This window comes from Fulmarus glacialis, unplaced genomic scaffold, assembly GCF_000690835.1.
Source record: "Fulmarus glacialis isolate BGI_N327 unplaced genomic scaffold, ASM69083v1 scaffold9724, whole genome shotgun sequence".
Lineage (NCBI taxonomy): Eukaryota > Metazoa > Chordata > Aves > Procellariiformes > Procellariidae > Fulmarus > Fulmarus glacialis.
In genome coordinates, this window is record NW_009209979.1 from 35,993 (window position 1) to 51,121 (window position 15,129).

General features: G+C 41.7%; 1 protein-coding gene across 1 annotated transcript in view; it reads left to right on the forward strand.

Moving 5' to 3' along the window:
- Positions 1–15,129, forward strand: part of LOC104076229 (disco-interacting protein 2 homolog C) — a 96,614-nt gene that overhangs the window by 13,566 nt on the left and 67,919 nt on the right. Inside the window, exon 3 of the mRNA XM_009577022.1 lies at positions 14,439–14,564. Coding sequence (XP_009575317.1) covers positions 14,439–14,564 — 126 coding nt within the window. The remainder of the gene's footprint in view (positions 1–14,438; positions 14,565–15,129) is intronic.

The following is a 15,129-nucleotide window of genomic DNA, read 5'->3' on the forward strand; positions in this document are numbered from 1 at the left end:
AGGACTCCACGCTGGAGCAGGTGAATGCCCAAAGAAGGCTGGGACCCCGTGGGAAGCCTGCACTGGAGCAGGCTCCTGACAGGACCTGTGGACCCATGGAAAGAGGAGCCCACATTGGAGCAGGTTTGCTGGCAGGACTTGTGACCCCATGGGGGACCCACGCTGGAGTAGTCTGTTCCTGAAGGACTGCACCTCATGGAAGGGACCCATGCTGGAGCAGTTCGTGAAGAACTGTAGCCTGTCTAGGACTCATGTTGGAGAAGTTCATGGAGGACTGTCTCCCGTGGGAGGGACCTCATGCTGGAGCAGGGGAAGAGTGTGAGCAGGAAGGAGTGGCAGAGACAATGTGTGTTGAACTGACCACAGCCCCCATTCCCCGTCCCCCTGTGCTGCTTGAGGGGGGGGAGGTAGAGAAATCGGGAGTGAAGTTGAGCCCAGGAAGAAGGGAGGGGTGGGGGAAAGGTGTTTTAAGATTTGGTTTTATTTCTCATTATCCTACTCTAATTTGATTGGTAATAAATTAAACTAATTTCCCCAAGTCGAGTCTATTTTGCCAGTAACTTGTGAATGATCTCTCCCTGTCCTTATCTCGACCCACGAGCTTTTCGGTATTTTCTCTCCCCTATCCAGTTGAGGAAGGGGAGTGATAGAGCGGCTTGGTGGGCACCTGGCATCCAGCCAGGGTCAAACCACCATAGCTGCTGAGAGGAAAAGTAAGGAATTGAGCGCAAAGGGTTGCTTGTTTTTAGTGCAGGAGTCTCTTCTTAGGAGGGTCAGGACTATGGTGCAAATTTGGATCTCTTTTGCTGCTCTGGAAATGTCCTTGGTGTTAAAACTGGAAAGCTTGACAGTATTTTGGGGGCTTATGGCAGGGCTTTGAATTCCTACCTTGATTGCTGCATAGCATAACTCCTTAGCAGATCACCGAGCTCTCAAATTGGTTTTAACAGCTACCGAATCTTCACTCACTCAAAAGAAACTGTAGCAAATGTCAATGAAAGTAAATGTAAACTTCCATTTCAATTTTGAAAAGTTATCAGATTTAGTTTCAGAGGAGCTTCGCTAAGATACAGTGCCATGTTCCTATGCTGAATTATGTTCTCCCTTTCTATACATCGCCCCTGTGAGATCAGAAGTCTATTTCTTTCTTGGTCCCATGACTCGTACTCTCTATTACAAACTTGCAAGTCATACTTCTTTCTGGTTATCTTGTCTTCAGATTCAGATTTGCTTCAGGTAGAAGCCTTTGTTTCACGTGTTGTTTTGCTGTGCTTAATATTTCAGCATCTCTGCTCTGATCATATTGTGATTATTAGATCCTAGCTGTTACCCAGTTTCAGTGCTTGTTATCATATTTGGCACATCTTCTTGGAAAAGGCCCAAACCAAAATGAATGTGCAGTCTTTAACCAATAAGTAATTCACTTCTAGGAAAACATTTCCCTTCCTGAGTTTTTTTGCACAATTTATTTCAATTAACATCTGCAAACAAATCCTCTGCTCCAACTCTGATCAAAGTCCTGTTCTCTCTCTTCGTGGTAAGATTTTCCTAATTGGAAATCTAGCATCCTGAAAGTCATCCAACTCTCCTTCCACGCCTTTGCTTTTTACATGAATTTAGATGTCAGCGAAGATTGTTTAATGAACTCTCTTTGGAGACTCAAAATCATTGCTGCCACTAATATCACCTTCAACTTATGCTCTTTTATTATGGAAAATGTCAGACTGTGACATTTTAAATCCCCACCTATTTTCTCACTTCAGTCTTTTTTATTATTATTATTTCATTAATGTTGTAACAGAATTTTTCAGCAGTATAATTTTGCAAGCCTGGTTTCTATGATTTTTATATTCTAAATAAAATTGACTCTGAGTTTATGGCAGCTATTTTTTTTTTCCTAAATGTTCGTGGTACATTTTGTGTTTTAAGATAATTTGATTTTATATTTCAGCTACATTGGGAATTTAGTCTAATTCTTTAAAACCAGAAAGGTTTAAAATTTTCTGGCTGCTTCTTTTTATACAGGAAGGGATCCTGAAATCATTATGTTCCAAAATGTCAGCTGCTTTGATCATTTTTCAGATGTCTAAAGAAATAGATTATGCTGTAAGTGTAGTAACTGAATCAGTGCAGGGTTAAGCTGTATTATATACTTCATACAAATGTGGCAGCTAGTTTAGCTGATATTAATTCAAAAGCATTTTTGATTTGTTTACTACTGAATTCTCTTAGTATTTGCTCACTTAGCAACAGTATTTGGAAAGGTTTGCCAAATGTAGATCACGGCAATATTTTTCTCTTAGCAGCTGCTCTTCCTTAGCCTGTGCCTGTACTATAACATTATCTGGGGGCTCAAGGTGACGTGGAAGCCAGATGTTGCTGTAGGCTGGATCAGTAACTTTGGCCAAGAGGGTTTTCTGGCCAGTGGCTTTTCAGGCAAGAAAACCCAGTCAAAGGAGAACTGGCTTGCATGTCACTTCTGCCTCTGCATGCAGAATAGATGTTGGCATCTGGCTTGATCTGGCTCAAGTGATGTGACTGCAAAATCAGGCACAGACTTGAGTATGAAGTTAATAATGGTCATGTGGATGTAGCCGCCGTTGGACGTACAGCCTTGTTTCCTTAGTGCAGTTTAGAAACTGGGTTTCTCAGCTACTTTTGGAAGCTGCAAATCCATGGATTTGGTATGGTGTGTTGAGATAAGGAGATAGGAGTTATGTGGTGGAGTAAACAAGCAGGTAACCTGAATGGCTTAACTTTCACGGTCTTATCGTGCTGTCTAAATGAACTAACTCAGTCAAATACTGTGATTTTCGGAGGATGTTGGCCCTGCGTGTCTTCCATATAGTCACTAGGGTTCTGTTTGCTCCCTGGTTAGCATTCTGCTCCTGCTAACATTGAAATCCCTTGTAGAAGCTTCTGCCGCCATTATTTAAAATACCATCATATAGGCTGTCTTGCTTTTGGAAGAACTGTCTTACTGATTTGGTGCTTAAATGGTGGTCTGTAGCCTCTCCACAGTGTAGCCCTGAAGTAATACTGCTACTGGAGCCTGACCGGGTGCCGGGGGCTGGCTGTTCTGGTGGCCTGGAGCAGAGCTGGGCTCTACTGCCACGTAAAGGCTGCAGCGCAGTACAGCAGCATCTGCTCCTGTGGCAGTTCCTGACGAAATACCCCATGGGTAAACTGGGCATATCCTTGTGATCAGAAATTGTTTTCTTGATCACAGTGTATCTCCCTCAGATCTGCATTTCTCAGCCAGTCATGGCCTGCGGGGTTCAGAGAAAAACTCTCCTTCAGAGACCTTCAGCACCTTTTTTAACTCCTCTAAAAAAACCAATACTTAGTGATAGGGAATGCAGTGTAATATGTTCAAATGCACACGCATGTGTTAGGAATGAGATAGTGGCTCTTGGCTCTGTGATTTCTGCTAGAATTCTCCTCTGATGAGGATATGACAGATGGGTTGGGCCAAGTTTATTAAGTCCCTTGTTTCTCCTGAGGTCTCTAAGAGGCCTTGAAGATGACCAGTGTTCTGCACTGCCTGGAGCAAGGGTAATACTTAACAAAAATGAGACCAGTGAGCTCTAAAACCTGAGGTTTCCAGATGTCAGAAATGATGTGGGAAGAAGCAGCATAAGTGAAATTGCACTGCCTCTATCTCTAAGGGTTCATGGTGTCATAGAGGAAAGACCACCAGATGAGAGCACATACGCTACATGAACCATGTGGACAGATTTTGAAAGGCACAGCAGTGGATGAGCATAAAGCTGGGAGCTGAGAAATGGAGTATTTTGAGAAATACCGTGTGTGGAATCAGCATCTCTCAGCTGGTAGCATGGAGGAAGGGTATTGCTGGTAAGGTGGCTGTGGTACCCAGACTCTTGGCAGGGAGTACCTCCCTTCTACCACTCACTCTTGCTGATTTTTTTCCCATACATTTAACTTCTGAAGATGAGAAAGAAAAAATCAGTCTGGTACACCATTCTTGGAGGGCTGCCCACCCCTGCCCCAGAGATCCCACCACTGCAGAGAACAGCTCGTTTTCCAAGTGCACTCAACACTTCTTTTAAAAGTCATCTTAATATAGGAGATTTTTGGAGATACTGCCAAAACAAATGCATCCTACAACTACAACTCTCCCAGCTCAAATTCCTGAGCCACCTTTCCCACACTGTGGTTCAATAGGGAAAAGACTGAACAGCTTATACTAAGCATGAAATCATTAAACTTCAAAACAAATCATCCCAGGCTAGGTTTGAGGGGCATTTGAAATAAGGGAGCTAGCAATGAAAGGACGTTCCCTGTAGACCCAAATCCTAGAGGAGAAGTTGGCACCAGACCCTAGGTAGCTGAGCTGCTCTACTCTAGCAGCTTTGGTACGTGCCTTACCATGTATTTGTTCTCATTTACCATGAGGTAAGTGTGTGTATGAACTGTAGCAAAGATTGCTGACATTTTGCATGTTTGCAGCTTACCTCATAGTGATATGGGTAGCTTATATTTTGCATTTTTGAAAGGACATTCAAGATCTCATTCTGCAATCTTGCCAGAACTGACAAAAAAGAATTACACTATGAGAATGTAAGAGTTGTAGTGCATGGTAGGGGAAAGGGTGGAATGGGAAGATTTGAGGAATCATTTTTAATGAACCATCTAATATTACTCCAGAGAACAAGGAGAAAGAAAAATATGGTGAATGTGCTATCAATGTGTATCAAGATGGGATTGCATATATATATTAAGGTGGCTCATCATAAAACAAAGAATTTATTAACCCTTCAGGTGAGTGAGGGATACTTGGAAACGTTAATCTGAATTAATTAACCTGGCTGTAGACACACTTACTCAGAAATTAATTAATCCTTTGGTTTAGCTTACTTAAAAACTTAATTTCAAGCTACAACTTGATCAGGACAAAAAGAGGTTGAAGAAGAACTTTTGCAAAGATGTGATTTATATGACCACATCCTTGCTTTTGACCCAGCAGAAAAATTTGTGAGGATAATTGCAGAACTCTTGAGGAAAATTACTCAAGGATCTCCAGAGAGAAACGAATAGAAAGTTGATTTACTTCAGATCGCATAATAAGGGGGGCTGAGATGAAGTCACTATGTGAAGCTGACTTCCAGATTGCATTACAAATGAGATAATAAATAAGTGGAGGGATGGAAATTATTAGTGGGAGGCCTGCATGTTGTTTTTTTATTTCACGTACGAGTAGAGTTAATATAGTTTTAAATCTTAGAGAAAAATGTTTTAAAATCAACTTTATTATAATAGCTGAAGAATCCAAAGTAAAGCAAAAACTATGCCTTTCAGCAAAACTAGCAGTGGACTCATAAAGAGTTCAGTCTTCTGTTTTGGTGTCCTCTGTTTCCATCACATAACGTCTGTGGTTCGCAGCCTGCCCATACAGCTTTCCCAACTGCGTGTTCAGCTTTTACCTTCCTTCCACCCAGTGGGTTATCGCCACTGCCATCCAAAGTGGGAGATGACAGCCATGCTTTTCTTCTTTAGAGTTCAGCTTTCTGACCACATGAGAACATACAAAGCTTCTAGCTTCTTCGTGGGTGCACCAGGAGATGGACAGAAGATGCCTGGGAGGTACTCGGCAGCGGCTGAATGGTGGCACAGCACGGCCCTTTGCGGGGTGCACGGAGCGCAGTTTCCTGCACCAGTGGAGTTTGTTGGCTGCAGCACCCTAGAAGAGCCAGGCCTTTTTCAGTGGCATATTCATGGGAGTGCAGATGTTTTCTAATATGCTGACTTTTCATTGTCAAAAATTGTGCAGGTCAACAAAATTTGGCCCCGAATTCATGAAAAGTCAGCAGAACTTTCCCCTACATATCCACGTATCCCCAGTTCCCAGGAAAACCAGAGGCCCAGCATATATAGTTTAAACATCCCAAAGACTGAAACTTACACACTTAAATTGTTCTTTGAAATGTAAGCAACAGTTTATTTCTGTTGGTAACCTCCACAGCCCTCGTATAAATGAGTGTCGTCTTAGAGCAGATGTTCTTGCATTCAGTCGAGTATTCACTGTGTTTGTTGTGAATGCCGTATTTCAGAATTAATAGCACACCTGCTTGCAGCTGGAGAGAAATTAGGTGTCACGCTGTTCAGGCTATGTGCTTTCCTATCTTAATACCCAGAGAGATTGTGAAAGTATTCTGAGACTGCTTCATTATAGCATCAGCCACAGCAAAGATCCGTTATTGTATGGACTCACTTACTTTCACATTCCCAGGGGTAAGATGATTTTCCAAGGACTAATTTGTGTTGGATGAACACAGCAATTTTTATGAAATCACTTGCCCTGTATCTGCCTGAAAATAAGTCAGTGCTGTCAGCCCAAGACAATCAAAAGACAAAGCCTAACTGTAATCTGTTCGGATGATACCACATTTACCATGTCTCACCCTATTTAGTACGTCCTGATTGCATTTTCAGTAGATGTAGCTACCAAATTATCTCTACTCAGAGTATTTACAGGCCACGTATTAGGAAATGAATTCTCAGTATATCCTTCGTTTCCATGGTAGCTGCAGCAAAGGTCTGATTAAACTCATAAGAGACTTCCATGCTTTCAACTACCAGTTTCCTGTAAGGCAGCAATTGCCAACCTTTCCTCTGTATAATTACTTAGCATACTATTGCTGTACTTAGCATTGCCTTATCTAGAATTTTCAGCCAAAATTCACCTTTGATAGTGCTGGTTTGATAGTGCTGTTTTCCCATACTATCAGTATAATAACTCAGAAGCTGTTAGGATTCTTCTGTTGCATGATATGTTGATGCAGCAATAACTGCCCTTGCTCCTGTTGCCTCCTGCAAGCCACCTCTCTGCCTGTTCTTCCAGCTGTTTTCCTTGATGCCACCCCAGGTTCTGGCTTCCCTGAGACAGAGACTTACTTGTGGTTTTACTTATTTGTTAAATGTCTGACTTCAGGGCTGATCCTCTACTGCAGTGTAAGACAGACATAAATATGTATTATGTGTACATAAATAACCTCTTATTAAAAATCGTTTGGCATTCTCAACTCATTAGTGCGAAGCATCAACCTTCTTGATCTTAATAATCTGCCATTCTGCGAGTGAGTCAGTTGTGTTTGTGGACTGTCCCGTAAAAAGCAAGGATGCTAAACCTTCTCAGAGTCCTTGGGCCTGTCCTGCTCCCGGGCGTATCATCATGTTACCAGGAATTGTCTACTAAAGCAAAGGAAGAAAGATTGTTTCCAAAGGCTAAATCAAAAAAGGAGAAAAGTAGCTCAGGGGAGAGGAATTACACGAGGCAAAAGGAACAAACAGATGAAATGGATGCATTCAGATCACATCTAGATATGTCTCCCAGCAGTTTTATTCTTCCAGGTAAGTCCCCTGAAGGGAGGGATGGAAGTACCATTACTTCAGAACTGGAAAACCAGGCTGCAGAAGATGGTAGGGGCTCTGTTAGATAATTCTGCATCTGTACAGCAAAAATTAGGCAACAGCTTGTTTTTCCATATTTGTGTTTCTCAAACAGCTGGTGATTGGGTATCGAGGCTTTATAATTACTGGGAAGCTGACGACTCGAGCAAAAACAACAGAAGTAATGTATTTTTTCTGAAACATAGGTAGAAACAGACTTCTGCTCTCTTGATTCTAGCAATGCACAACTCCTATCTACAGCAAGTCTGATTTCTTGTCTTAAAAAGAAACAGGGCTGTGTCATAAATTAGATGCAAGAGAACTACTTGACATACAACTGCAAGACCTGATTTAAGTACAAAAGAAGACGCTGTTTTTCTTTTGTGTGCTGAGGCATTTTATGCAAGGGGTGCAAGGAACAGTTTTATAATGTGGAAATTTTTTATGTAGCTGATGCTTACCATGGGAGGAGCACCCTGTTTCGTGATCCGTGCAGAACTAACACCCAGATACCTGATCCGTGAGGAGGTATCACTTTGCTTACAGTATGTTGAATGTTTGACATGCCTATGGAGCAAATGCAGCTAATACTGAATAAAGGAAGCCACTGAGGCATGTTAAACTCATATAGGAAAAAAAAATTTAACAACCCCTCCACATAGAGGAAGAATGCAACTGTAATTTGTTGAATAGGTTTTTGTTTTTTAAAAAAGAGCTGAACAAACAGGAGCAATCTCTTTCTCCTGCTAAAAGCTGCAAAAGTCTGTGGGAGGACTAGGAATATGCAGCATATTTCAAATGTCTCAGTTACAGTTCAGAGCTTTCAGGGACACTATATCTGGCCCAAGAAAGGAACGGGGCATCCCTGTTCATGGGGTGTAAGGGGAAAGGCGAGTCAGGATTATGCTCCATGCCAAACAAGGATGCACACTCAGAAGAGTGCTCTTCTAGCAGCTGTAGAGAAACATGAGGTACTGCAGCATGACTCCATATATGGACCAGGTTATGGCTGACCTTGTTCATCACACAGCAATGGCTTTCTTGCTTCAGGAAAGGAAGGCTGATTTGCTTGTGGAGCACCTCTGAGCCTAGAAGGATCGAACGTACTGCCTTCCCCAAAGTCAATAGCTAGGAGAGGGCAGCTTGTCACAGAGGAAAGTCACCACTAGTTCTAAGGATGCATACCGTTGTGCAAGGAGGAGAGAAAGTATGTTCTACAGAAAAGACTTCAGTAAAAGTTCAGAAGAGACTTTTCTTATCCCAGAGCCAATACAAACCGGACTTCTGGCCAGGCTCTCCTTCTATGTGCCAACCTAACTTCTGATTAAATAAAAAATTGCCTCCCCAAACAAAAAAGATACTACGTGCCACGTCATCAAAAAGGTATGGAATAAACGGTTAAAGAATATGGTGAAAAAAGGGTCAACAGTATGAGAATCTATAATTAACAGTGTTTATAACAGTATTTTTCTGGGCATTATTATTTAACCTTTGAACTTGTGTATCCAGTCACGCTGCCCACCTATCAGCAGTTAATACAATTATCTCCCTCACGTTTTCTGTCACCCAGTTCTCCCTCTTGAGAATAGGTTGCTCCCTCCCAGTCGCCATGCATTTAAAATGAACAATCTCTGAGCACAGGCTCATCCCCCCGGCTGGGCTCCGTGCCGACCACCGACTCTCCGGTCTCCCGCTGGTTTGTTGTGCCAGAGGGATCCCATTGGAGCAGCGTGCCAGGGCAGGTGGGATGTCATTTTGTTCCACAGAAGCAGAGAGGTGGGCTTGTTCCCTTTTCCATGGACAGTCAAATGCACTGATGTGTTGAACATGCAGCCGTTAGGTCTCACTGAGGGATAAAGCTGGGGAAGACCATGGAGAACACGGTGTCCATATCAAGCTGATGCTGTGTAGTAATGTATGTTACTGGGTTGGTTTTTTCCTAAGCCTTTTCAGTTAAACAAGGAGCACAACATTGTGCCAAGTTATGAGATAAACCGGATGAAAAGAGTGACTGCGCTAAGCAGAGCACCTCCTGGGAAGGCTGGGCAATTCGTCCTGCTGATGGAATGAGGAATTTAGCTCTATTTGCAATAGATGAGAGTTTCTGATTATGGAACGCAGTGGCCAAAGCCATGGGTCATCGCTCTGGGAGTCTGACCTTATGGACCCTCATTCTCTATGTCAGTTTTAATTTCTCTGCCCTTTGTTTTGAGGCCTCATCTCTTGTTTAATAGAACATTAGCTCTTTGAAGGGAAGCTTTCTCTCTCCCATGTGCTTGTTTTTACAGTTCCACTTCCTTTGTATTTCACTTACTGACTTTGCTCCCAGAAGTATGCTTGCCCTCTCTATCCTGTGATAGAAAGTAAAGGGAGAGAGTAAACAAATAAAAATGCTTGAATGCAATAGAGAAAAGACTGGGGACAGAGCTGTTTTGTCTAAAGTTCGCGAAGTATTATCAGGCAGCCCATAAGAAATACGTGTCAGGTTGAATACTGAACACCAGGCTGATTGCAACAGCACAAGTTAAGCAATTAACTTTCCCAAACGTGTTGCTTTTCTCTTTCCATTTATTGATTCCTTGAGTACAAACTCAGAAATTGGATTCAACATATGGTTGGCCAACCTATAGCAGTGGAGGACAACGGCAGATAAGCAACTGCGCATTGGTTCCTACTACTGTAGATACAGGTGGTGATATTTTACTCTATGCTCTAGATTTTCTGTTGAGACTTTCTTGTGGAAAAGAGTGTTAGTGGTGGGAAGAGTATAAAGATTTTGTTACCTATAGGAGTGCTTTGAAGGGTCAGGACATGGAGTCTTTTTATCAGCTGTAACAGCGTAGTTAGAATGTCACAGCCTTCTACATGAAAGAATATTTCGCCTAAAAGCATTTTCTTTCCACTTAGACCCGGGACTTTTTCAGAAGGCTTGAGTGCAACTACATCAAGGTGTATCTATGTTTGAAACTCTTATCAGAAGTTTATAGTAGGTAAGAAATTGTAGCATGCCACTATGAGGAAAGAGAGGAGAGGTGGTGTTGGTTTTTTTTTTTTAATGAAAGCTCCTAACTGTGTGGTGTTTCTGGACAAAATCTTCATACTTGAAGAATTTTTTTCAGGAAAATTTAACAATAAATGTGTTTTTTAAAGCAATGCTCAATCACAGTATGATGAATTCAGTTAGCCTGAGTGTGCCAGGGTAGATTGAGAAGACAGTTCAGACACTTTTGTCAGACCTGCAAGACAAGGGGCATCACCCTGCCAGAGATGGTTTGAAATTCTAATGTGATGCTTTCTGCTGATGCTCTGTGTGATACGTGGAGAATACAGACTGTTTTGTGCTGATGGGATTTGGGGGGATAAGCAGTTTCCTGTCCCGAGGGAACTGGGATATGTTTTCTTACCCTCATTATGCTTTGTCCCAGTGTGTATCACAAATGTGGTTTCCTTTCTTTAGTGAACAAGGAGCTTCCAATTACTATTGTATAAATTCCTATTACAAGGCTCCTTGGGTTTTTTTGGTAGCTGCTAGGGACAGATTGTGGGCAAGCAGTGGCAGAGAATGGGTCACATACAGCACGATGGACACCATAGTCCATCTTTCACCAAGATAAAGGCAAAAAGCTACCACACTCGTGCTCAAATTGATGAGAAGCAAATCACCAGAGTCACCCTTTGATGAGGAATGTATGTTTCAGTTTAGGTTTAAATCCATGCTTCATAAAACTACAAAAGTAGATTGTAAGTTGTATTTTGGTTAACATTCCTTGTGATACATCAGCGAAGTTGGCTTGTAGATAGAAAAGCAAAGCTAAAACCTAGAGAAAAGCAAAGCATGTGTGTGGAAAGTGCATACCTGAAGCTGATATGCAAACTTACTTGCTGTTTCTGTCTTGCTGTGGTTACAGGATAGATGTTGTGAGTTGTTCTCAAGTGTAATTCTTAAGTATCAGTCTGGCTTTCCCTCACCTCTCTGATTTCTCAATACTTTGGGACTTAGTCTCTAGGTATGAATGGCTTGAATGCTGTTCATTAGCTTAACAAGTCCAACTCTATACAAGACTGTCAAAATAGGTTGAAGAGCATCTTCAGAACCCATCAATAGGCTTTCAGGCTTTCATCCAAAAAGAAGACCATACAAACTACATAGGCTGTTATTCATTCTTTACCTAATCCTTAGCTTTGCTTTATATGCTTAGAGACACTTCATTTAGCCAAGAGTTTTATTCCTGGGAGAAAACGTTGTGAAAAGATTTTTCATCCAAGCTTGACTGTTTCTGCTGCCTTTTTTTCCTCTCCCCTAAAAGCCTGTAAGCTCTTGCGGATAGTCCCTGGACCACCTCTGGACTGTCTGTCCCCAGCCTTTTCTAGACGTGTGTCCTGGTTGTTTTGGTAGCCTCCATACTCTGAGTAATGCCTTCAGGATAGTTGACCTTGCAGGCTGGGCTGGGAGCAGGTGTGTGTGTTCCTTCTCCCCAGTCAGCTTCCCTCTTGTTTATTCAGAGTTTCTTATCTTTTCCATTGTTTTTGCTTTCCTGTGGGGTTTTGGTGTTTTTTTTTCTTTTTTAGTAATCTATAGTTTGGTTTATTCCACAGTAACCCATTACAAATAAACATATCAGGCATGTGCTTTATTAAGAAAACAATTCAATTCCTGGACTCCCGTGGACTCATTTGAAAATCAAAACCCTGCAGAGTGTTTTTTAATTAAGCTGATGAGTTTACCTTCTTACATCAGAAAAGCATCAAAAAAGAAATCAAAGAATTCGCAAGTTATGATTCAGTGTCCAGCTGTCACTAAGCATTTTAATAGTGATTTTCTGTCAGCTGTTCTCCTTTAAAAAACTTTTGAAGAATTTGAGTTACACCTCATCTCCCTCCTAATACTTACAGTAAAAAACAATCCTAAATACAGTAATATATAAATAATTCTTCCTGTCTTGATCAGCAAAATTTATTCTCTTCCAAAAATTGTTGTAGAGTTTTGTTTATTTTTAAAAGGGAAAGCTCATTTTTTACTGCTTGATATCTAATTGCTATCCTTTGAAGGAAAACCAAGAATTTTCCCTGTTTGTTGGATAAGAAACACAAACTATTAGTGAGCATGTTCAGTCCTGTACACGTTGTTGGCAGTGGCGTGGACTGAGCAGGTAGGAATTTGTCTTGGGGAAATGCTGTTAGGTAAAGACTTACATTGTATATTTTCTTAGCCTGATACTTTTCACATAAACTTTTCATCAGGTTTTAATTATAAGAAAGACCTTAAACCTTCTGCTTTAAAATAATGACTTGACAGGAGAGAAATTGTTTTCTGGTTTGTTGTTAGCATTGCAGTCTTCCTCCGTTTTGGTCTGTCAGCCGCATGGCTCTTTTATCTTTTAAGTATGCTTTTCCAGCTTTGCTGCTTGCTTTTCTTGCTTTGCTTTCGCTGACGTGCTCATCCTCTTCATGATTTAAAACAAAAGCAAAAAACAACTCACATAGGCAGCTGATAACATGCTTTTTCTTAGACTTACTGTTCTCCGCAGTCTTTCCACTGAGAGGTGCTTGAACCCTGGCAGAAGATAGAGAACACTATTATGAAAAATGAGACATAGCGCTTATCAGCAGGGTGTTATCATCCAATGCTTCTAGTCATCCTTCACAGTTGTTACTTAAAACAAGTTACTTATACTGATGTGATCCAACCAGCAGCTCTTTAAATAAAGATATACGTACTCTTCTCTTTCCTGTTGCTTTTCTTGGGGAACACTGCCTGTTCAGAGCTGCTACCACATCAACACAGGAGTAGGAAACAGGCTGTGCGCTGCCAAACCAGTCTGCAAGGGTGGTCTTCAAACAGATTCAGCAGCAGCAGAAGTGGGATCACTCTGGATTAAACCTGCTTCACTCTGCTCCTACTTCACAAATGGGAATAGCTAAATAGTCACACAACTTTTGCTGCGTTTTCTACAGCTGACTAACAGCGGCTGGTTAAAAGGCAACATCTAATGTGCTTCCAGTTGTGTGCCAGATAGCCAGTGTGTGGCAACTTCTTTAACCATAAGTGACTTTATGTGTTTTGTATACAGTCTCCTCATGTACATCTTGTCCCAAAACCATAGAGATATGCAGACAAACAGTGCAAGGTCGTAAACTAAAGGCAGACTTATTTCAATGTATAGTTATGGTAGTAATTAAAAGATTTGCACAAAACAAACTAATTCATCAAAACATGTCGCTAGTGTCTTTTAGACATGATAAATGGCCTTTTTCAGACTTGGGGACGTAGACAGCTATATATACACGTGAAAGGTAGAGAAGCTCTTCACTGGGGATGTCCCCATGGAGGAGGGATATGTGGCTGCTTTGGAGCGGGCTGGTGTGAGCTATGTGTAGCACACGCCTGTGAAGCACAACGCCTGCACTCAGAAGAAGCACAAGGCCTTGTGCTTTTTCTTCTCATTCCACCTCAGGCCAACCCTACGTAATACTTACTTTTCTGTGAATAAACCTAAGTGAAGGAGGCAGGAGGAGGATTTGGGAATAGGGGACGTGCTGCCATTTCTGTTGTGACATTTTACATACCTCTTACCTTTCAAGCAAATGTTCCTGTTCGCTTAGTCTGTGTGACTTTTGTGTAAATTGGAAACCTCACTCATTTAAAAAACGGGCAATGTTAATACACTATGCTTTCACTGAAAACAGTAATGGTTGCTGAAGTAACAGCTCTTGGTGAAACAGAGGTTTGCTCTGGAGAAGCGGAGTTCCTACTCTTCAAATACTGCAACATTGTTCTGGGAATATCATACACCTCAAAGGGCTTGTTTGTTGATATGGCACTTTTCACTACAGCTGCTTTTTCTACAGTGAGGAGAACTCACGCAGTCTCTCTGAGATCCCCTGCATTCCTGGCCTTTCATCATTCGATATGTGTTGCCAGCCTAGCTGGCATACAAACGAACCTGCGCGCAGGTGCACTGAATGCCCAAACAAACAGCTCGTTTCCATCTGAACGCTAGCTTGAAATCTCTCTTTCCTTCCAGATGTCCACACAGAAGCAGTTCAGGCAGCCCTTGCTAAACATAAAGAAAGGAAAATGGCAGTCCCCATGCCCTCAAAACGACGTTCATTGGTGGTCCAAACATCAATGGATGCCTACACACCTCCAGGTGAGCACCTCTGTGTATTTTATGAGAATTTTTAAAATGGTTCTCTGTGCTGCTATGAACTAATAATCTCCCTGCATAGATAATAATGGAAATGTCATTTGACGCACACTGAGCATAACATCGAGATATGTTTGAAGAAGACAAGGTGAACTGAATGGTTGGAAAGTCAGCTGGGGCAGCTCGCATGATTGCTTTGCCCTTGGTGGTACCTCAGGTTGCATTGGTCCTTTTTGTCTTACAAGGACCTAACTATGGCCAGCTTCTCATATTTTCTGTGACTCAAAGTTCCTTTCAAGTTTCTAGTTTATTCCCAACACTATAATGGAATGTTGTCTTTGCAATTAGTCGTGCCATTCCTTTTCAAATTTACGTACTCTTTTACCTACTAGACTGTGGAAATACCCCACATCTCATGCATTCTCATACTTGCTGAATCCAGCTGGACTCCATTTCTTGAGGGGTGGGCTTTCTACCCCTCAACTGGAAAAGTTTTTCACAGAGTTTGTCGAGTGAGTGTGGAAAAATATTTTGGGTATTCTGTACTGTTAATACATGGTTGGTGATC